General features: G+C 42.5%; 1 protein-coding gene across 1 annotated transcript; it reads left to right on the top strand.

Annotated features, from left to right (window-relative positions):
• The first annotated feature begins 7,406 nt into the window (after positions 1–7,406).
• On the top strand, positions 7,407–17,655 carry STMP1 (short transmembrane mitochondrial protein 1). The gene is made up of 3 exons (XM_009560548.2): positions 7,407–7,510; positions 12,741–12,794; positions 15,171–17,655. Exons 1-3 carry the CDS (start codon positions 7,496–7,498, stop codon positions 15,249–15,251), a joined length of 150 nt encoding a protein of 49 aa, XP_009558843.1. The 5' UTR covers positions 7,407–7,495; the 3' UTR covers positions 15,252–17,655.
• Positions 17,656–23,248: the final 5,593 nt, after the last annotated feature.

Genomic DNA, 23,248 nt, shown 5'->3' with positions numbered 1-23,248 from the left:
CACATCAAATATTTCATTGTTTCTGCTCTCAGGTCAAATAATAACAGTTATTGACTGTACAGAAAAAGTAAGTTCTGAGGAAGAGTGATCATCACTTGGCCACTCACTGGGCCAAATGTTTGTGGAGAAGTATCTCTACAGTCTGAGACATAAATCACTTTTAGTATCATAGAATCATAGAATAGCCCAGGTCTGAAGGAACCTCAGAAGATCATCTGGTCTAAATGGGGGAGTCTAAATGAAATTATCCAGTAATCTGTCCAATTATATCTTGAAATCTTCTGTTAATGGGGACTCCACCATGTCGATGGGAAGGTTGTTCCAGTGAATGCTCTCATTGGAAAAAAAATTCTTTTTTATATTGAGACAAAACCTCTCTTGTGCAATTTGTACTTGTTGCCCCTTGTCTTCCATATGGCTCCATGTGGAGACAAAACCTTCATTCTCCTTGTAAGCTCTCTGTTAAGTGCTGGAACACCATGATGAGGTCCCTCTTCCTTAGCCTCTCTAGGGACAAAAAACCTGACTCCTTCAGTCTTTTCTGCAAAAAACATTGATCATCATGTTCTGTGTGTAGCCTGTGAGTCAATTTCCTACCTGTCTGACAGAACACCCAACCAGTTTGTATCTTGCCAGTTTGTTCAGAAGAAGGCTATAGAAAACAGTGTCAAACATTTTACTGAAGCCCAGGTAAACGATACCCACTGCTGTCACCATGTTTACAAAAAATGTTATTTTGTTGTAGAAGGTGATCATGTTTGTCAGGCATGATTTGCCTTTGGTAAACCTGTGCTGTCTCTTCCCAATCACCTGCTTCATTTCTAATTGTTTCTAGGGGGACTAATTCCTTTACTTTCCAAGGGATTGGAATAAGACCAAGAGACTTGTAGTTTTCTAAGCCCTCTTTTGGGCCCTTCTTGTAAACAGATATCACATTTGCACTCTTCCATTAATCAGTAATATCTCCTGATCTCCATGACTTTTCAAATATTATAGACAGTGGCTTTGCAACAATGCAAGACACCTTTCTTAACGCTTTGGTGTGGATTCCATCCAGGCCCATAGATTTATGTGGATATAAGAGTATAAGCACTTCTTTTCCAGCATTTCTCATAATACAACAGTGTAACACTCTTCTTTTTCAGCTAGGCCTAACATACAAAATGTCTTGTCCTGGTATGTTCATACACCAGCAGACTTACAGTAAAAACTCAGAGTGAATTAAATATCAACCTTTAAGAAAGGGATTCTCACTATCCATAGAGTGGAGCCCATATATATCTGCATATGCATACTAAGATCAATGTTAAATCAACATGGATCCATTTCCAAATACAATTCAGCAGCTGAAATTAATGTACAATAGCCAGTACTTGCTGATAAACAAACTTTCTGCATACATCATGGACTTGGCTATACCTGTAGAGCACGTCTGTAACCTAGGTAACATCAGGAAGTCTTTACCAGCAGCAAATGTATTCAAATTATACCTTTTTTCTTCCTATCTCAGTTAGAAAGATGAGTTTTCCAACCTTACTCATTCTAAGTCGCCTACTCCTCAAGATTCTTGGTTACAAGAGGCAATCCGTTTTCAAAGATGTTGTTGAGTATATGTAAAGGGTATTACTGTGGCTTTTACAGCTTGTCTGTGCATAGTTATTGTTCAAAACTATCAGACTACCTGTATGCATTATCTGCAGGTGACTGAAGAACTCACTGTACTTGACATTCAGCATTTCAACTTTGGTTTTTACTGAACATATGCAGTAGCTCTTGGGATCTCATTGGTACTCCATTACTTTTACATTCTTCTTTATTCTGCAGATATTCACAATTCTGGATTCAGACCTGCTGTTTTTCATAAAATCATAGAATCATAGAATAGTTTGGGTTGGAAGGGACCTTAAAGACCATCTAGTTCCAACCTCCCCACCATGGGCAGGACATCCCACTAAATCAGGCTGCCCAAGGCCCCATCCAACCTGGCCTTGAACACCTCAAGGGATGAGGCATCCACAATTTCCCTCGCCAATCTCATGGTGAAGAAATTCTTCCTAATGTCTAGTGTAAATCTGCCCCTCTCCTGTTTATACTCATTCTCTCTGGTCCTATCACCACAAGCCTTTATGAATAGTCCCTCTCCAGATTTCCTGTCGGCTCCCTTCAGGTACTGGATGGTCACTATAAGATCTCCTCTGAGCCTTCTCTTCTCCAGGCTGAACAGCCCCAACTCTCTCAGACTGTCATCGTGGGGAGGGTGCTCCAGCCCTCCGATCATCTTTGTAGCCCTCCTCTGGACCCGTTCCAAAAGCTCCACATCCTTCTTACATTGAGGACTCCAGAACTGGATACGGTGTTCGAGATGAAGTCTCACAAGAGAAGAATAGAGGGGCAGAATCACCTCTGTTGCCCTGCTGGCCATGCTTCTTTTGATGCAGCCCAGGACACAGTTGGCCTTCTGGGCTGCAATTGCACATTGCCGGCTCGTGTCGAGCTTCTCATTGACCAGCACCCCCAAGTCCTTCTCTGCAGGGCAGCTCTCAAGCAGGTCATCTCCCATCATGTACTGAAAATGGGGATTGTCCCGACCCAGGTGTAGGACCTTATATTTGGCCTTGTCGAACCTCATGAGGTTCTCAGAGGTCCACTTCTCCAATCTGGCCAGGTCCCTCTGGATGACATCCAGTCCTTCCGGTGTGGCAACTACACCACTCGGCTTGCTGTCATCCACAAACTTGCTGAGGGTGCACTCAACCTCACTGTCAATATGGTTGATAAAAAGTATTAAACAGCCCCAGTCTCAGTACGGACCCTGAGGGACACCACTCATCACAGATCTCCATCTGGACTTCGAGCCATTGACCACTTCTCTTTGGATATGACCATCCAGCCAGTTTCTTATCCACCGTACCATCCACCCACCAAATCCATATCTCTCCAATTTAGAGAGAAGGATATTGTGAGGGACTGTGTCAAAGGCTTTACAGAAATCTAGATAGATCACATCCATTGGTTTACCCATGTCCACTGCTGTGGTTACCCCACCATAGAAAGCCACTAAGTTGGTCAGACAGGACTTGCCCCTGGTGAAGCTATGCTGGCTGCAATTAATCACCTCCCTGTCCTTCATGTGCTTTAGCATAGCTTCTAGGAGGATCTGTTCCACGATCTTCCCAGGCACAGAGGTGAGACTGACGGGTCGGTAGTTCTCAGGGTTGTCTTTTCTACACTTTTTAAAAATGGGCACAACTTTACCCTTCTTCCAATCAACAGGGACTTCTCCTGACTGCCATGAATTTTCAAATATAGACTGGCTTGGCAACCACATCTGCCATTTCTCTTAGGACTCTGGGATGCATGTCATCAGATCCCATAGACTTATATATGTTCAGTTTCCTCAGGTGGTCATGAACCTGATCCTCCTTTACTGTGGGAGGGGGTTTACCCCTCTGGTCACCATCTTGCTGTCCCATGACCAGGAGGGGTGAGGAGTGTGGTTATCGGTGAAGACTGAGGCAAAAAAGTTGTTATGTACCTCAGCCTTCTCCTCATCTGTTGATACGTGATCGTCATTTCCAGCCATCAATGGGGGTACATTCTCTTTGATCTTCCTCTTTTGTTTGACGTACCTGTGAAAGCCCTTCTTGTTAGTTTTTACTTCCCTTGCAAAGTTCAGCTCCAGCTGCACCTTGGCCTTCCTGACTTCATCCCTACACAACCCAGAGGGTCCTATCGAGTAATTCCTTGAAAAGCTGGAAGTTTGCTTTCCTGAAATTTAGTGTCCTGACTATACTTCTCACCTGTCCCATATCCCTCTGGACCTTCACCAGTGCATGATCACTGCAGCCCGGGCTGCCTCTGATCCTAATGTCACTGATGAGTTCGCTTGTATCGGTGACCGTAAGGTCCAGTATTGCATCTCCTCCGGTGGGGGTCTCTATGAGCTGGAGACAATAAATAAAAGATTCCACTTCCTTAAATATATGAGTGTGATGGTAAGGTGTACAGAGCTAAACCAAAGATGCAGTAAATCAGTCATCAGCCTCACCAAGCTCAGATTTTCCTGCAGTAGTCAGCCAAATGTGTCCAGCTTGGTATCACATAAGCTCAATGCACTCCCATTTGGGCCGCTGCTTCTCATCCCTTCTTTATTCTCCACATGGTGTTATCAATCTTTATGGCAACAGCTGGTAGCTACAAGAGAAGAAGCTGCAAGAGCTGCCTTAAAGAAGACCGAGAAAGCCTTGAGCCACTGGTCTAAGAAGGATTATGACTTGTATCATCCTCTGGCAGGACAAGCAGGGATGAAAAAAAACAAAGCAGATGAAAAGTGGGCCGTGTAACCAACACCCCCCCCAAGTAGGCAAAACAAAACCAGGTCCATATAGCATGATGGGCTCCTTCCATGCTCTGAACATTACCCAGGATAGCATCAGTGGTATTGGAGATGTGGAGTCTTGTGTGGATCTTACTGATTTGTTCTCTTTTTCAAGATTAAATAAAAGCATTCCAACCAAGTTACAGCCACTGCCCAGGCTGGAGTAAGTACTGCCTGCATATGAGACTTTCTGGTCTGAGGTAAAGGCATATTTGAGGGAGCTCAAAAAAACAATAGTTGTTTCTTTTTCTACTGATCCTTTCCGCAAGCTATATAAGCAGAATAGTTGCATTTATAGCTGCCAGATTGAGCTCTTCCTTCCAATAACATATGCGATCCACCATACCCACCCTCTACAGTCTTTTACTCAAAATGATTCAGTGTTGCCTGATGTAAATGGAAAGAATTTCCTTTAAAGGAAAAAAAATGATTTTTGGCTGCCCATTAAATGTCACAGAGGAAATTCATGGCATGTAGGAAAACAACTCTGTTGTTACCGTTGAGTCAAGTGTGTCTAACATATGTCGTACTCATTATAGCCTGAGCACAATAACAACATTTTTAATGAGCAGAAAACAGGAAAAGCCTTATCTCCTTGTGGTGATACCGTGGAGGCATTATTATTACTAAAAGCCTTTTTACTTCCTTCTGATTTCTGACATGCCCAGGCTCGAGTCTGTAGTATTATCTCAGCACTTTGATCCTGCACACATGTAGAAAGCCTCAGCATTATGAAAACAGTTATTACCAGGTGATTTGTTTCTGTTTTCAGAACCAAGCTCATTTCCAAGATACCTGGGAGCATTATTCCAGAAGACAAGGAATCCCAACCCTGGCATTTGTGCCACATCCATCCAAACCTCTGCATGCTGTTTCCAGGTGACAGTTCTGGCCCAAGGAGGGAAGCACAACACAGCAGCTTTGGATAGCCAGAAATTCAGGAGAAAGTTATCTCAACTCCAGTTCCTCACTATAGTAACAGGAGGACAAAAAAAGAAGTTACTTAGTATTTGTCTGTGCTTCCTTTCCTAAAATGGGTAGAAGATACTTCTTTTCCTTACCAAATCACTGGCTCCAGAGAGCTGGGAAGCTACTTGTTTTCTGTTAGATGGAGCATTTGAGCTTCCTGGGAAGAGAGGCTTAGTTTGACTTAACTTGGTTTCAGAGTAGAGTTGCCTAACAGTTCAATAATAACTATATTTTATTTGTGATTTTGTTTTATTTTTTAATCCGAAACTCTATGTAAAAAAGAGATTTATAACACGTGCAATAAAGGCTCCAATCTCTTACTGACTTTCAGTAGGAGAAGTCTCCCTAACTGATATCTACTGCAAAAATCCCAATTAATTAAGTGTAGCCATTAAAAGAAACTAAACCCAGAGTGTTTCACAGAGGACAACTACTCTTCGTTTTCTAATTGTGCTAGCAAAAATAAATAAAGACAAAGGAAAGACCATATTTTTGAAAGCTCTTGTAGGATCATAGGATGATTCAGGCGGAATGAGGCCCCAAGAAGTCCCTAGTCCAAGCTCCTACTCAGGGCAGGGTGAGCTCTGAGCTTAGAGCTGGTTGCTGAGGGCTTAACCAAGCTCAATCTTGAAAACCTCCAAAGGTGGATACCACAGCCCCTCTCTGGGCAATCTAGGCTAACTCCCTACCTGTTTCCTGCCAGTGACTAAATAATCTGTCCTTAAATCCAGCCCAGTCCTCCCTCATTTCATCTTGTCCCTGTGGTTTCTCATCCTGCCATCCTGCACAACCACAAAGGTCTTGGCTCCACCTGACCAATACTCCTCTCGCAGGCCCTGGGGGCTTGATTTTCTGTCCCCGCAAGTGGCTGAACAAGCCTAGCTCCCTCAGCAGTTCCTTCCCAGGAGTTCTTTAGCCCAGATCAGCACCAGAGCCCTCTGCTGAGCTGGTCCAAGCCTTTCCTAAACCCAGCCCCAAAACCTGGCCATGGGTACCCTAGATGTGATCTAGCAAGTACTGAGTGGGAAGGGGGGAGGAGGGAGGAGAAGAAGGAAAACGTTCCTTTCAGTCTTCTCCTGCATGGGAGGCTGAGAATTCCAAGGGATGAGGCAGGGCGCCAAAATAATGCAAGATTTTGCTCAAATCATAAAAGATTTTGCCCACATCTGGCTGTCTAGTTCCCCTCATCCTTCCTTTGATACAAGTAGTTACTGATACAGAAAGTGGATTATTTTGATTTGAGCTAAAGTAGATTTAAACTTCGTCTAGGTTAATCGTGTCCGCTGAAAGTCAGACAGAATGCCCCTCCGATAGCGTGTTTTCTTTTAGACTGTATTTTTTCCAGACACGGTTCATTATTTGAAGATGATAACAACTCGTGTTCACTATGATTTGTGCTGAACAAATGTCTTTTCTTACGTGATCACCTCTGTTTGCAGTATTTCCTGTCTTAAAGTCAAGGTTGGGCAAAGAGCTGGAGCCAGCTCCAAATCAGCAAGAGTTCTGACTGTTGCAAAGTTTCATAATGACATTAAAATTAGACTTTGGAGAGTAAAAGAAGATGTGTAAGATTTCTGGGAAAATTTATACATATGCATGTAAGTGGGAAACTATTCTGGGTCATGGACATGGGTCGCAGCACACAATTGACAGAGATCACTCTCTCCTGTTGCCCAGGCCTGATAAAGGGTGTTTGCTTTCTAAAACTCCGAAACGAGTCTTAGAGAGTTTTATTTGCTCGCGTTTTCGGTATCGCCTTTAAGATCCCCGTTATGAAATTACCCATTGCGTCTATGCCCGTACCCTCGTTCAAGCGCCCGGCAACCCCTATGAAGCACCCCCCTAGGCAGCCCCCCCCCGCCACAGCCGGCACCCTGTGCAGCGGGAGAGAAGCCTTAAAAGACATCCCGTCCCCTTCTTCTTTACGAGGCTCCTTATCCCAAATTGCGGCAGAGGGAGCGGCCGCCCCGGGCATCGCCCTGCGGGCGGGTCCGCAGCTCGGGGCTCGGCGGAGCGGGGCGCCCCCTCCCCGCGGGGGTGATGATGATGATAATGATGAGGGCGGTGCGCGACCCGGAAGAGGAGGCACCTCCGCCCGCCTGACTTCCCCGGCAAGCAGGGAGGCAGGGAATCGGGCAGCCCGGCGCCATGCTGCAGTTCTTGGTAAGGCTCCGCGGGCGGCGGCGGGCAGCGCAGCGTCCGCCTGGATGCGGGTTCCCTTCTCCCGCTCCTCCGAACCTGCCCTCGCCCTTTCAGTCCGGCTGGCCCCGCTTGTCGGAGTGGTGCAGGGTGGCTGCCCGGCCCCGCCTGCCGCCGGGTTTTTCTCCTCTCCTCGCAGAGCGGTGCCCTTGAAATTGCTCTGATAATCGAGTTCCTGCCTTGGTTTTTTTTTTTTTTTTTTCTCCCAAGTCATAGAATCATTGAATGGTTTGGTTTGGAAGGGACCTTAAAGATCCAATCCCCCCTGCCTTGGGCTGGGACGCCTCCCACTGGACCAGCCTGCTCAAAGCTCCATCTAACCTGGCCTTGGACACCTCCAGGGATGGGGCTTCCACGACTTCCCTGAGCAACCTGTGCCAGTGCCCCTCTACCCTCACAGGAAAAAATTTCTTCCTAAAATCTAATCTAAATCTCTTTCAGCTTAAAACCATTACCCCTCGTCTTATCCGTGCACTCGCTGATAAAGAGAGCCCCCACTACTTTCTGTAGGCCTCCTTTAAGTACTGGAAGGCTGCTATAAGGTGTCCCCACAGCCTCCTCTTCTCTAGACTGAACAACCCCAACTCTCTCGGTGCGTCCTCATATGGAAGATGCTCCAGTGCTCTGATCGTCTTTACGGCTCTCCTCTGGACTCAGTCTAACAATAAAACATTTCTTCCTAATATCTAATCTAAATCTTCCCTCTTTCACCTTAAAACCATTACCTGTCATTCTATCCCTGCACTTCCTGATAAAGAGCCCCTCCCCAGCTTTCTTGCAAGCCCCCTTTAAGTACTGGAAGGCTGCTATAAGGTCTCCCCAAAGCCTTCTCTAGGCTTTTAGTCATGCCCTTAATTTGCCTTAGTGATTCAGTAGATTTTGCTTGCTCACAGTGATGTCCTCCTGGTGCTCATATTTCTTTGTGTTAGCATATGTACCACCCTCCTTCTGTGAGAGCAGGAGGGTTCAGTCGCTGCTATTTTGTGCACCCTTAAAAATTTATCTCTGGAGATGTGGGATTTTATATGGAGATGTTAAGGCAAGTGGTCATGTTTCACTACTGCCTTCCATTAAATCCCCTTAACCACAGCAGAATGAATAGACCAGATGTTTTTGTACTTTTCTCCTTTAAATATTCTGTTTTGTATGTTCCCCTAAACCCTTCTGGGTATCTGAAATTAGATGCCTGGCTACTCTTCATTAAACACTTGAACAATGCGGGTATTTTTACTGCCAAGTGTGGAAAGATGTGACTTGGCCAAAAAAGATGCTGCTTTATGCTGCAGCAAAGCATGGAAACAGTACCTCACTTTTCATTGTAGTGACATGAGGATTACTCTAGGGATTTAGTTGTGTTCATATATATCCCAGTAAGTACAAACAATAAGTGATATTCTTTCATCTTTTACCGAGGGAAGAGTAATTTAGCTGGCTAGTAAGTTTCATGCCAGGTGTTGATGCAGAGCAAGAAGATATGGTGTGTTGTAAGTTGCAAGAGTCTTGTGTTTTTGAGATGAGTAAACAAAGCCTATTTCTTTTCTCAACTTTGAAATAAAACATAATAATAAGTATGAAAACCTCAGTCATTTCTGTAGCTGTCTTTTAAAAACAGTCTCTCTCCACTCCACTGAAAATACTTAGTAAATATGCTTAGCCACTCTAAGTTTCTGTGTTTTTCAACTCTACTACTTGCTGCTAATGTTGATTCTTTTTTGTTGCAGTTACTATGTGAAAACCTCTTATTAATTATGACTTCTTGAGTAGTGGTTAAAAGTTAGAAAAAAGTATGCTAATTCTGGGTTTCTTCCCTCTTTGGGTGTAGATTGGGTGTTTGACTTGCGCTCACTTGTTAGGGCTGTAACAGAGAGATAAAGGGATAATCTTGCAAACCATGTATTTTTGCTGTCCACAGTTAAGCATAAAACAAATATTTATTCAAAATGCAGCTTGAAATGCTGGGTAGAATTTGGAAGATTGAATTCTCATCACCTCTGTTGTCCTTAGTTAACATGCACATTTTAATTGGCTTTATGTTTTGCTATCTACATAATTGAAGTCTAAGCAATGAGATGTTTCCATCTGCTTGAATTGTCGGCTTTAAAAGTATCATGGAATCATAGAATCATAGACTCATAGAATAGTTTGCATTGGAAGAGACCTTAAAGATCATCTAGTTCCAACTCCCCTGCCATGGGCAGGGATACCTCCCACTAAATCAGGCTGCCCAACGCCCTGTCCAACCTGGCCTTGAACACCTCCAGGGATGAGGCATCCACAACTTCCCTGGGCAACCTGTTCCAGTGCCTCACTACTCTAATAGTGAACAAATTCTTCCTTATGTCTAGTGTAAATCTGCCTCTCTCCAGTTTATGCCCATTGTCCCTAGTCCTATCACTACAAGTCTTTGTAAACAGCCCCTCCCCAGCTTTCTTGCAGCCCCTTTCAGGTACTGGAAGGTTGCTATAAGATCTCCTCGGAGCCTTCTCTTCTCCAGGCTGAACAAGCCCAACTCTCTCAGCCTGTCCTCATATGGGAGGTGCTCCAGCCCTCTGATCATCTTTGTCCTCTGGACCCGTTCCAACAGCTTCTTATGTTGAGGATTCCAGAACTGGACAATATTCCAGATGAAGTCTCACAAGAGAAGAATAGATGGGCAGAATCATCTCCCTCAACCTGCTGGCCACACTTCTTTTTGATGCAGCCTAGGGTATGGTTGGCCTTCTGGGCTGCAAGCTATAAAATTAAATGTAACTGGGTGGATTGTTGTTGAATGTAGTGCTAGACTTATCAGTAAAGAAGTACACTTAAAGGAAGTACTGATGTCAGTACTATTTGTACTGAATAAGTCTTATCACATAGCAGAATATGATAGTAGTCCCGTCTCTGGAAATTGCTAGGGTGATAGCCTAGAAAACCACTAATAAACAAGGACGGTGTTTGTATTTTCAAGTGAGTTCTCAGACAGTGCTAAAGATACAGGAAATTCCCTGCTGCAGTGATGCTCTGTATTAAGAGCAACCACAAATCTGGTTTGCATCAGTGCATCAGATTTGTTAATATCTCCTGGAGTGCTTCTTTAACAGGTAATTAAAACCACACGAGGAAATGATAACCAGTGCAGTAGACACAAAAAGAACTGTACATTTTCTTAGATTGTTAAACCCAAGCTCCTTAAAGTAATAATAAACAAAGAATAAGACCAGAAGTCTGTTGAAAAAAATATTGAAGTAATGGGCAGACATGGTTCATTTGGCAGATTTCAACCAAGTTTATTTTTCTGTAGCTAGCTTTTCACCAATGATGCATATGGAGTCTGAGTCAGTGAAAACTTCAGCTTCACTGGATACTGCATTGCGAATGGGAAAGGTGTGTAGTCAGTAAGCGATGGTAAAGCTGTTATTGTGGACAGTGGGTTTATTTTTCTTAAAATATTCTTACTTTGACAGCAGTGGCCATAAACAATAACAATTTTCATAAATAGAACTGGCCCCAGCTGTCATGTGGGGATGAATGACTGGAAAGCTGCCCAGCAGGAAAGGACCTGGAGGTGTTGGTGAATAGCTGACTAAATATGAGCCAGCAGCATGCCCAGGTGGCAAGAAGGCCAATAGCATCCTGGCTCGTATCAGAAATAGTGTGGCTGCCAGAATTAGGGAAATTATCATCCCCCTGCACTTAGCACTAGTGAGGCTGCACCTTAAATCTTGTGTTCAGTTTTGGGTGCTTCACTACAAGACAGACATTGAGATGCTAGAGGTTTCCAAAGAAAGGCAACAAAGCTGGTGAAGGGTCTGGAGCGCAAGTGTTGTGAAGAGTGGCTGAGGGAACTGGGGTTGTTTAGTCTGGAGAACAGGAGGCTGAGCGGAAGAACTTGTTGCTCTCTACAACTACATGAATTGAGGCTGTGGTGAGGTTGGTTTCTTCTCCCAAGTAACAAGGGCTAGGATGAGAGGAAATGACCTCAAGTTGTGCCAGGGATGTTTAGATTGGATATTAGCTAAAATTTCTTTGCAGAAAGGGTTGCCAAGCAGTGGAACAGGCTGCCGGGGAAGTGGTTGAGTCACCAACCCTGGAGGTATTTAAAAGATGTGTAGACGTGGCACTTTGGGACATGGTTTATTGGTGAACTTGGCAGTGTTAGATTTACAGTTGGACTCAATGATCTGAAAGGTCTTTTCAAACCTACGTGATTTTATATGATATTAGTAGTGTTGCCTTTCAAAATAGTTAAAGGAGCTTTCATAGTATAGGACATACTTATTGTGAAATGTAACAATAAAAAAACTAGAATCTTGGAGAGCTGCTGAATGAAAATCTCATCACCTGCCTCTGAAGAGAGGGATTTCTTTCACTCCAAAAGTGTTGTTATGGTTAAGAATTTTCCTCAACTGGCAAACAGGGCCTGGGCCAGGAACTGCACTTCTGTTTTGCTCTCACTCTCCTTCCAGGGTGCATTTTCACAGATGCTCTTCAGAAGCCATGCATTTGCACTGTTGTCAAAAGAGGTTGTGCTCTGCTTCCAATCAGCTGTGTTTTCCTGCCTTAGAGGGGCCCCAGAGTGGATTTGGCTGAAAACTTATCACTTGGGGTCAAAGGGGTCTGGAAGGTGCACAGTTGTTAGTCCTTGCAGAAGGCAAGTAGCAGGTTTGCTTCAGTTTAAGTTGATGGAGGAGCTCTACTCTACTTTTTAAGGTGAGACTGGCATCTTTTTGCAGTCAGAGCCATTGTTCTGACTTTCAAGCTTGTGAACCTTTTTTTCACTGTATATTGTGTTATGTCTTTGTATATGTGTCCCCCTCTCCAGCACTGAGCATAGTTTTAGTGCGGTGTTGCTCTAGGATTACCAGGCTGGGATCAAGATCTCTGTGATATGTAGGTCCCTGCTGCTATTTCCCCCATTTTTAAAGGAGTTACTGCCCTTGTGGATGTGCAAAGAATTTTAGAGAGATGATCATATAATGATGCAAATAGAACTGAACATGTTTATTGAAAACACAACTGTACATTATTTTGGAAATGATGTTTCCCTGGTGAGAAAAATGAGTAAAACTGCACCTCTGGAAGAAAGGTGAGAAATTAAGCAGGAGTGGAATTGAAACTCTTTAGTCTTCACATTACTTGCAATATTCCCATTTTTAGCCAATATGCTTTTGATGGAAGTTAACTGTTCTTTTCTCCCTTTCTTCCTTTTTAGCTTGGTTTTACTCTTGGCAATGTGGTTGGGATGTATCTGGCTCAGAACTATGAAGTGAGTATCCTTCTGTTCTCAGAGTTAAACCTATTCTGACCTGAAAATATAAGACTGTTTTCCTTCAACTAGAACTGAATGCGTCTTTATTTTGATGATTTATTTTACTTACATAGAATGCAAATTCTACTGAGTTTAGTTACAGATGAACTCAATTGTAAATGGAACCAAAACATCTACTTCTGACATCTACTTTGTGACAGAGTAATGCTTAAAGCCTTGAATGTTGTTGAGGCCCTAGAACACAGGTATAGTAAACAGGCATCTACATAGATAGAAACAAGGGAAAGAAGAAGTTTAGTAGCTGCTCATGGGTTGTACCTGCACTCACATGCTGGTTTCCTTACTCTGATCACCTGTTTGCTTAGAGTGTTCTCCATTTGGTACACCTGTTAGTTATTTAAAAATCATGGAATCATAGATTTATTTAGGTTGGAAAAGACCTGTAAGATCTTAAAATCCTTCACAGCATCTGAAATTTGTCTTCTTTACCGATAATGAAAATAAGTTTTGCCAGCTTTTTTTGAAAATTCAACCCACAGTCTTTCTTTTCTCTTCTTCTCGCAGTAAGAAAAGAAAGTGAACTTTTCCTCAGTTCTCACAGTGAGTGGAGATTTTTCACGGTGAGAGTTAGAGTAGAAGAAGATTTATAGCTGAGTCTTCAATACAAGCTTTTTAATTTCTACATGGTCATCAGAACCCCTTGTAAGTGTAAGAACACTTAGCTTTTTACAGGCCAGAGGAGTTAATGAAATTTTAACGTAATTTTTCTTTTTCTTTCTTGTGTAATGTATCTTAGCCTAGCTTAAGAGAAAAAGCTGTTGAAGCTCAAATCTCTGATAACATTTATGTTTTGATTTCCTCTCATCTTCAGTGTTGAAGTCATCTTGCTTGCAGAATTCTTATTTTGATCCTTGCTCATGCACAAAATTTTGTGGTGCTTCCTGTCCAGTCACTCCAGCAAGAGTACCAATATAAGACTGGTGTTTCTTTCCAATATGTTTTACAGTGCTAAGGAAATGTAGTCATAAGAACATATATTTGGGTGTATTAATATGTGTTGTAAGCATAGTATAGTGCTTTTCTGGCAGCAGTAATAAAGCATTACCACTAGAGGGAATCTTATGCTTTTGATATGCAGGAAGTTGTTCCCTGGCAATGTAACACTGACTTGCAGGATGAACATGGTGATTTTATGGCTGGTATTGAAGATCATTTGTTTTAGATGACATCTGAGATAAACTTGTCATAATGAGGTCCTAATTCTGCAGCTGTACGTACATGCGCTTAGTTATAATCACATGGAGAGTTCTGCTGACAACAGTGAAGTTCTTTTTAGTTTAGCATAAATATCAGGTTCTTAATTTCATTTACTCAAACAGAGCTTAACTTTGAAAGGGAAGGTAAAATATAATTTTATGACATTACCTGTACTATCAGCCTTAAACTGTCCAATGAGAGAACTACAGTCTGTTTGGATTAACTTTTCTTCTGCTCTGTGGTCAGGTTACAAGTAAAATAAAAGCCCATGATTTTTCTCTCAACTCTCAGTGAGACTTTTGCTTTACTTACAATTTTATTATTTAAAAGTTGCCAATTCCTAGTTTTAGCTAGAGTCAAGAGATAACCTATTTCCTGCCCTTAAAAGATGCTTCATAGTGATTTTTTTTTAAAGTCAAAATTTTAATGTTGGATTGCTTTATCAGAATGCTTTTATTTGCAAGAGAAAGCTGAAGTTTTGAAGTTCATGAGCAATAAATTGAATTTTCATTCAAGTATGAAACTGCAAAAGGTTGCCAATTTGCAATGCAGTAATTTCCCAGTCGGGAGTTTTGGTTCCCACAAAATGGACTGGGAGAAATACTTCTTCATAAATTTCTGGAGAATGTATTTGTTGCTTTTGAACATCGTTTTTTCTCTATGTTTCTGACTAGTATAGTGCAATCTAGTTTCTCCTCCAAAAGTCATTATTAAAGTCTATGCATCAGTGCTTAAATAGCCTTATTCTTGGCAGTTTGTCCTCTTTAAGAGAGGAAGCAAGACTGGTGTTACTGAATGTCCTGTGAAATGATCTTTTCTCCTCTTCCTGTTGCCATCACCACTGGCTGACTTTTGGTCTTAACAATTTGAAATATTTTCTAAAGCCTCATGTGAGGTGCTTTTCATCTGCTGGTTGCTTGGTGGTGTTAGTTTTTAACTTCTGTATGAAGTAACAGATCCTGGAAGCAATATGTTTTAGAAATCAGTTAAACTTCATAGACTCTCTTGCTGTCTTTATGGTATTGTCATTCCCTCTGACGCTCATGTAGCTCAGGATTTTTTTTTTTTTTAATTTGTGTGGGTTTTATTTGAATAATTTTGGTTTTGTCTTTAAAGATTCCTAACATTGCAAAGAAGCTTGAAGATTTTAAGAAGGACGTGGAAGCTAAGAAGAAACCTCCCAGTGACAAGTCCTAAGAAAGCAGTGTTACCCAGATCACCTCTGTGTGGACATTAAGGATGCAATTTACCTTTCAGGCAACAAAGATCAAGTAGAGAGTTGGCATGGAAGGTTCCTCTGCGTTTAGTCTCCTAGAACTGGAATGTCCTGCTTCTAAAAGAACAGCCATGAACTTTTCCTAGGGTGGGTTTTCAAGGGTTTCATATTTGTATTTGCATCTGATATGTGGCTGGATAAGGTTGTTTGTATGTTTTGTTATTGCTTTTCCTAATATTTTGTAACCCATTTTTACGTGATCCAGCTAGAGCCCTGTTAGCCCTGTTACTATGTGTACCTCACACTTTGTAATACTCTACTTCTTCGAACATCACAAAAGAAATTAAATGCATCAAGAAGTAACTTTCAGGATTTCTTGTCATGTGTTGTGAGCAGCAGTACTTCAGTGTCCTTGAGATACGTTTTCTATTATTGGAGACGGGAAAATTCATTTGTCAAACTCTGAACCTGGGGTGAAGGGAGGAGCTCCTGCTGTTTCCACTTTGTTAAATGATCACCACCAGCAGTGTAGACTTTGCACAAACATGGCTAATTTCAAAAAGTGCAAAAGACCATTAACTTTAACCCATATTTCAAATTCATTTTTTCTTCTATTATTTTCTCTTCTTTAAATCTGCTTGGTTGCTTGAGGATATCTTGAGTGATGGAGTGGATGGGAAAGAGAAGAGTTATCTTCCAGCGATAACTAGGGCCATGGAGTTATGTTGTGAATCTAAAACATTCACTCTATGTACATAATGGTTCGATCTGTGTAATTTTTCTAAGTATGCTTTTTTATGCTTCTTGGTGTGGAGCAAGGGCTAGAGTTCAGTATTTCTATCAAATGTGTCTGGTATTCCCACTGCTTCCTCATTCCTGTGCATAGTCTTCAGCTCATTGCCTCTGCATTTGGTTCAGTTGTCTACCATGTGTTTTTGTAGGATTAGAACCACTTGTCTGCTCTCCCCCTTATTGTCTGTCCACTATACTGCTTTCCACCCCTTGCTGCCACTAAAAACCCTGCTGTGTGAGAAAATGCACCTCATATTGCAGCACTGTACTTTTCTGTTTGGATGGAAAGCAAAGTCTGCATTTGGAAACCACAGTTTTCTACAAATTCTGTTGTAAACACTGTAGAAAATATTGCAGTAATTTGAATAGACATAAGTTTTATTTGATAGGTTGTTAAGATAATTTACTTAACTTTGCTTTTTTTTCTGTAAAATAGGAGAGTCTTATCAAATCTGTAAGGTGACTTAAATCATTGAGTCTCCTTGACACTCTTTAGCAGCGTGTGAAGAAAAAATTTTCTACCTTCACTATGTGATTCACCAGTCACACTAAAATTACTATGGACTCTTTGCTTTCACCTGCTTTACTGAAATTGGATTGTTCTCCTTCTTTTAATTTTTAATTTTGAGGATAGGTACCAGAAAGATATTCTTTTAGTAACAATGCCTGTTGACGGACCGTTACAGACAAGTAGGAGGAACAGGCACAGAAAAATACTCCTTCAGGCTTTAGATTAAAACTTACCTAGAGTGCTTCTCCGTCAGTGTTTTAGTTAAGATAAGGAGTGTGGCTTCAAAGTGAATAGTTCTAATACCATGCTTTCATTTTCGTTGGAGAAACGCTATAGAGCACATGGACTGGATTTCTTTCAGAAGAGACTATACCAGAAGATGTGCTTTGATCTCTAATGGGTGTTTAGTGTGTGAGACAGGCCTAGTGACATTCAGAGGGAAAATGTCCCAAGCTTTGGATGTGGACTATTTCTATTTGTAGACTCAAAGTACTGGGCTGATGGAGATAAAAATAGCCTGAAAGCTTTTAAGAACAAGACTCCTCATGTACCCACTGTAATTTTCACCCTGTACCCCAAAGCCTTTAACTTGAATGTATCTGAGTGGATTCCAAGCTCAGGAGTTTTCACTGGATAAGCAAGGACACGCTTACAGGTTACCTTACACCAAACTTCTGCTTCCTTTTCCAGTTTGGTTATGGCAGAGTTCTTCTACAATGGAGTCCTACAATTGGGAAAAGTATTTCTCATATAAAGATTCTCCTTTTAAAAAAATATATATCTACATATACACGAGAAATATTTCACCTGTAGCTTTCCATCCTTCCTTTCACCATTTGCCTGAACTGTGTAGCTAACTTTAAAGCTTGCAGTCTTTGCTAATAAATATTTGACTAGTTTAAAAGCCATCACCAGTCAGCCAATGTTAGTAGCTATACAACTAACTCTTTCTATAGTACACACTCAAAAAGCACAAAGAAGGCTAATTTTGACCACCTAACATTAGTTATCTGAAACCTTATGGTTGCAGCATGTGTTGAAGAGGCCAAGAATACACTTGGTGAATGGAGTTCACAAATAAAGTGCAGTGATGTTTAGCTGTTACTGAATAGTAGTGTGTGGTCTGGTCTTTGGAAGGGGTTTCCATTGGCTTTCACAGACTTCAGATCAGACTGAAGAAACTGTCTTCCACTCCAAAAAAAATTCCCATAGAGTGAGACAGCACTGCACAGCTCTTTTAATGCTTTCATGAATATGATGAACCTAGTTTCCTCCAGCTTCCCTTTGGTTTTTTTTTTTTGGTTCCATACTCTCCCCCAGCCCCTGCCCTGTTCTTTCTTTCCTATCGTTGAGCAGAGCATTGAAAAATACTGGCTCTAACCCAATCATATTTCTTTCTCATATAAAATTATGTTAATGTTTAAAACTGGATTATTTCTTTATGTTCTTTACACTGAGATTAGAAGGGAAATAATACTCAAAATCTCTGTGTTGCCAAACAAGACTGTGTTACTCTGAAAGTTTAATTTAGGGCTGAAACTTTCAGATGAGCTTTCTATGCAGATGTTAGAATTTATTTCTTTTTCCTATCAGACATGAAATGAACCAGATACAACTGTCCAAACCATATATGCTCATCAATACTAAGACAAGACTTTGTAAAGTGTTTCACACTGTTTGCAGCACTTTCCATTTTAGCTCACGCTGTCCTTTATGTCCCATATTAGCAAGCTGGAGAGCTGGATAACATTATAACACAATGCTGTAGACGTTGCAACTACTATTATAGAATCATAGAATCACTAGGTTGGAAGGGACCCACTGGGTCATTGAGTCCAACCATTCCTAACACTCCCTAAACCAGGCCCCTCAGCACCTCGTCCACCCGTCCCTTAAACATCTCCAGGGAAGGTGACTCAACCACCTCCCTGGGCAGCCTGTTCCAGTGCCCAATGACTCTTTCCATGAAAATTTTTTTCCTGATGTCCAGCCTGAACCTCCCCTGGTGGAGCTTGAGGCCATTCCGCCTTGCCCTGTCCCCTATCACTTGGGAGAAAAGACCAGCTCCCTCCTCTCCACAACCTCCTTTCAGGTAGTTGTAGAGAGCAATAAGGTCTCCCCTCAGCCTTCTCTTCTCCAGGCTAAACAACCCCAGCTCTCTCAGCTGCTCCTCATAAGACTTGTTCTCCAGCCCCCTCACCAGCTTCATTGCTCTTCTCTGGACACACTCCAGAGCCTCAACATCCTTCTGGTGGTGAGGGGCCCAGAACTGAACACAGTACTCAAGGTGCAGTCTCACCAGTGCCGAGTACAGAGGGAGAATAACCTCCCTGGACCTGCTGGTCATGCTGTTTCTGATACAAGCCAAGATGCCATTGGCCTTCTTGGCCACCTGGGCACACCGCTGACTCATGTTCAATTGGCTATCAACCAACACCCCCAGGTCCTTCTCCAGGCAGCTTTCTAGTCTGTAGCACTGCACAGGGTTGTCATGCCCCAAGTGCAGGACCCGGCATTTGGCCTTGTTAAATCTCATGCCGTTGGTCTCAGCCCAGTGGTCCAGCCTGTTCAGATCCCTTTGCAGAGCCTCTCTACCCTCCAGCAGATCCACGCTTCCACCCAGCTTAGTGTCATCTGCAAACTGGGATGTTGGATGCAGTGGTGTCGTAGCAGGTGGCACAGGATGAATGCACTTTCAAGATAGTTAAGAGCAAGTTTCCCACTTAACTGGGTCTAAGACAACTCTCCATGGGGACAACTCTAAGCCTGAGTGTAAGCCTAAGCCTAGCCTAAAGTCTAAGCCCAGCCCTAAGCATAATGGCTTCCTGTGGAGAGTTGTCCCCTCCTGCACTTAACACGGGTACTGTGAACTTCTGCACAGTCAAAATGCCTCTGTGGACAGATTAAATTGCTAGCTAACATATGAAGTCTTCCTTCTGTTGGTAAGAATTCTTAGGGTAAATGTAATTGTATCCATTTTTATGTATTGATTCCTTTGAGACATGTCCTGAGAGCTGAAGGCTTGAGGCAAAAGAGGAGGAAAGGAATATATGAGCTACTTATAGACTTGTAAAATGTACAGTGGATTGAGACTGTCATCTTGTGATGGCAAATACTGTCCTAGCACTCTTGTAGACTGTCTTCCATTGAATGCAGTAGAGTTAATACTGAAAATATACAAAATGCTAGATAGAAAGGCTGATTATTAGCTTACTGGGTACCAGAGGTGAAATAAAGATGATGGATTTGCCTTACAGAACTTCACTAGTATGAGTGCTCAGTGGTGCTATTTTATGTAAGAGAAGCACAGCACTTGGTCCATTGATGTGTGTTCCAGTATGCCCATGTGCCTCTTGTATCGAGGAGCCCAGAACTGGATGTAGCAGTTCAGGTGTGCTTCACTAAGGCTAAAGAGGAAATGAACATTTCCTCCCTCAACCTGTGAAGGATACTCTGCCTAATCCAGCTCAGGATACCGTTGGCCTTCTTTGCTTAAGGGCACATTGCTGATTCAGGCTCAACCTGTCTATCAAAATTTATTTCCACCTAGTTGGCTCCAGCTTGTGTTGGTGTGTGAGATCATTCTTCCCCATATATGGGACTTCGCATTTCCCTTTGTTGAACTTAATGAGATCCATGTCAGTCCATTATTTTGGCCTGTGAAGGTCTTTCTGAATGACAACACAGCCATCTTGTGCATCAACCACTCCTACCAATTGTGTATTGTCTACCTACTTTCAGACTGCACTTTGTTCTATTGTCCAGGCCATTAATAAATATGCCAGTGTTCAATAATTCAATATTGGCCCTGACATTTTACCCTGGAGGATGCAACTAGAGTACAGCCTCCAGCTGGACTTTGTGGTGCTGACCACAACCATTTAAAGTCAACATTTCAGCCAGTTTTTGATGCACTTTACCATTCACTCATCTTGTCCACAGTTTCTCAATTTGTCTGTGAGGTTGTTGTAGAAGGCTACGTCAAAAATCTGGACTTCTGTAAACCCTTTGACACGGTCCTCCACAACATCCTTCTCTCTAAATTGGAGAGATATGGATTTGATAGGTGGATAGTACAGTGGATAAGAAACTGGCTGCGTGGTCATATTCAAAGAGTAATGGTCAATGGCTCAAAGTCCAGATGGAGATCTGTGATGAGTGGTGCCCCTCAGGGATCCATACTGAGACCAGTGCTGTTTAATATCCTTGTCAACGATATTGATAGTGAGATTGAGTGCACCTTCTGCAAGTTTGCAGATGACAGCAAGTTGAGTGGTGTAGTTGCCACACCGGAAGGACTGGATGTCATCCAGAGGGACCTGGACAGATTGGAGAAGTGGACCTCTGAGAACCTCATGAGGTTCAGCAAGGCCAAATGCAAGGTCCTGCACCTGGGTCGGGACAATCACCATTTTCAGTACACAATGCGGAATGACCTGCTTGAGAGCAGCCCTGCAGAGAAAGACTTGGAGGTGCTGGTTGATGAGAAGCCCAACACGAGCCAGCAATGTGCGCTTGCAGCCCAGAAGGCCAACTTTATCCTGGGATGCATCAAAAGAAGCATGGCCAGCATGTCAAGGGAAGTGATTCTGCCTCTCTATTCCTCTCTTGTGAGACTTCATCTGGAATACTGTGTCCAGTTCTAGAATCCTCAAAGTTAGAAGGATATGGAGCTGTTGGAACGGGTCCAGAGGAGGGCTCCAAGGATGATCGGAGGGCTGGAGCACCCTCCCTAGGTGGACAGGCTGAGAGAGTTGGGCTTGTTCAGCATGGAAAAGAGAAGGCTCAGAGGAGATCTTATAGTGACCTTCCAGTACCTGAAGGGGCTACAGGAAATCTGGAGAGGGACTATTCATAAAGGCTTGTGGTGATAGGACCAGAGGGAATGTGTACAAACTGGAGAGGGGTGGATGTAGACTAGACGTTAGGAAGAATTTCTTCAGTATCAGAGTAGTGAGGACCTGGAACAGGTTGCCCAGGGAAGCTGTGAATGCCCCATCCCTGGAGGTGTTCAAGCCAGGTTGGATGGGGCCTTGGGCACCCTGATCTAGTGGGATGTTCCTGCCCATGACACGGGGGTTGGAACTAGGTGGTCTTTAAGGTCCCTTCCAACCCAAACTATTCTATGATTCTATGATTCTAAAACCCTTGCCAAACAAAGCCCATTGCTTTCCCCTCATCCACCATACTAGTCATTTTGTTGTACAAATGCCTGGCTGGTCAGGCATCTTTTTCTCTTCATAAATTACTCTCAATCATTTTCTTGTCCTTTGCATGTTTGGAAATAGCTTCCAAGAAGATTTGCTTCAACATCTTCCCAACGACTGATGTGTGACTGACCAGCCTGTAGTTCCCCAATCTTCCTTCTTGAAGAAAGGAGTGACATTTGCTACAGAATGAAGAACTGCTCAGCATAAATCACCTCAGTTTACTTCATTGAAATTTGTCCGGTTTTATATAACTGTGGGTATATAGATAGATAGATACAGACTTAATAGGATACTAGTAAAAGGTAATATAAAACTGTAAGATAAAATAGTATACTGCTACTAGTTAATGTGATTATACTTTTTGATACATCATGAATTCTGGGCTGAAAGCAGGACTTTTGTTTTTAGGACTTGATGTGTGTGTCAATTGTTGGAAGCATCTGGAAATCACCTAATTCAAAATCAGGCTCATCTCCCGTCTGAAGAAATTTCTTTAGCTTTAATTATTGGTAGAGACAAATCTGAAGCTGAGTGACAATATGCTATAAATTGGCAGCAAAAATTTCTCACTTCTTTGTCCGCTTGCCATTTGTTTTAATTAAAAAAAAACAAACAGCAATCAGCACCCATTGCTGTCACACTGTGAGCCACACATCTTGCCCAATCCTAAACTTGTTCATCTGCTACCGTTTCCCTTTGTGATGTTCAGACTCTGCCACTAAATACTTTTTCATGTACTTTCTTATGTTTTCAATGAAATGAAATCATACATGTACGTCTAAAGGCAGAAGATCGTTGCGGTACATGCACTGGCTGATCTGATGTGGAAAAAGGGCCAATACAGAACACTACCTTCCTGCAAATTCCTGGTGCCAAGTGCTGGCAGCTGTGGACATAGGAGTGTGCTGAGGAACACTAATACAGAGGGGGAAGCTGCTGGGGAAACTCCTTGTCCAAGTCCACTCTAAATTTCTCTGCTCCAGTCTCATGAGACACACAGTATGCCAGAGAGAGACTCATGAAAGTGTGTCTGAGGAAATATTGCTAAAGGCATGCAACGCAGCACAAAGCAATTTCCGTTCAGTCAGTGCTATTGGCCGTCACCCTATTTGATTTGTGAGTAATCCTAGATCTCCCTAAAGCTGATTGCCATACAAGCTGCTCGTCTCTCTTGTGGATGAGAATATGCCATGTTCATATCCCCTGGAAAAGGTATGGGATAGCAAGGCCTCATGGGAGCTGAGCTGAGCCAGAAATAAGTATTAGGAGGGTGGAGAGTGATTTGTTGCTGAGCAGTTAGGCAATTTGAAGATGGTGTTGAATGAAGCGAGAAGTGAAAAGGATTAGAAGATGAGTATGTAGTAAAAGGCGCAGAGCAACTAAAACCTTTAGTTGGCTGGGAAGAGAACAAGCCAGAAAGAGTTTATTAGCAGAGGGAGAATGATTGAAACTAACTTTGAGGACT

Source organism: Cuculus canorus, chromosome 1 (genome assembly GCF_017976375.1).
Source record: "Cuculus canorus isolate bCucCan1 chromosome 1, bCucCan1.pri, whole genome shotgun sequence".
NCBI classification, from domain to species: domain Eukaryota; kingdom Metazoa; phylum Chordata; class Aves; order Cuculiformes; family Cuculidae; genus Cuculus; species Cuculus canorus.
The sequence above is the reverse complement of the archived record's forward strand: the minus strand, read 5'-3'. Positions and strand labels throughout refer to the sequence as shown.

Excerpts from the sequence above, each read along its gene's own strand:
- STMP1 (XM_009560548.2), top strand. Across the intron at positions 12,795-15,170 it reads ATCTGGCTCAGAACTATGAA|ATTCCTAACATTGCAAAGAA; the intron begins GTGAGTATCCTT and ends TTGTCTTTAAAG.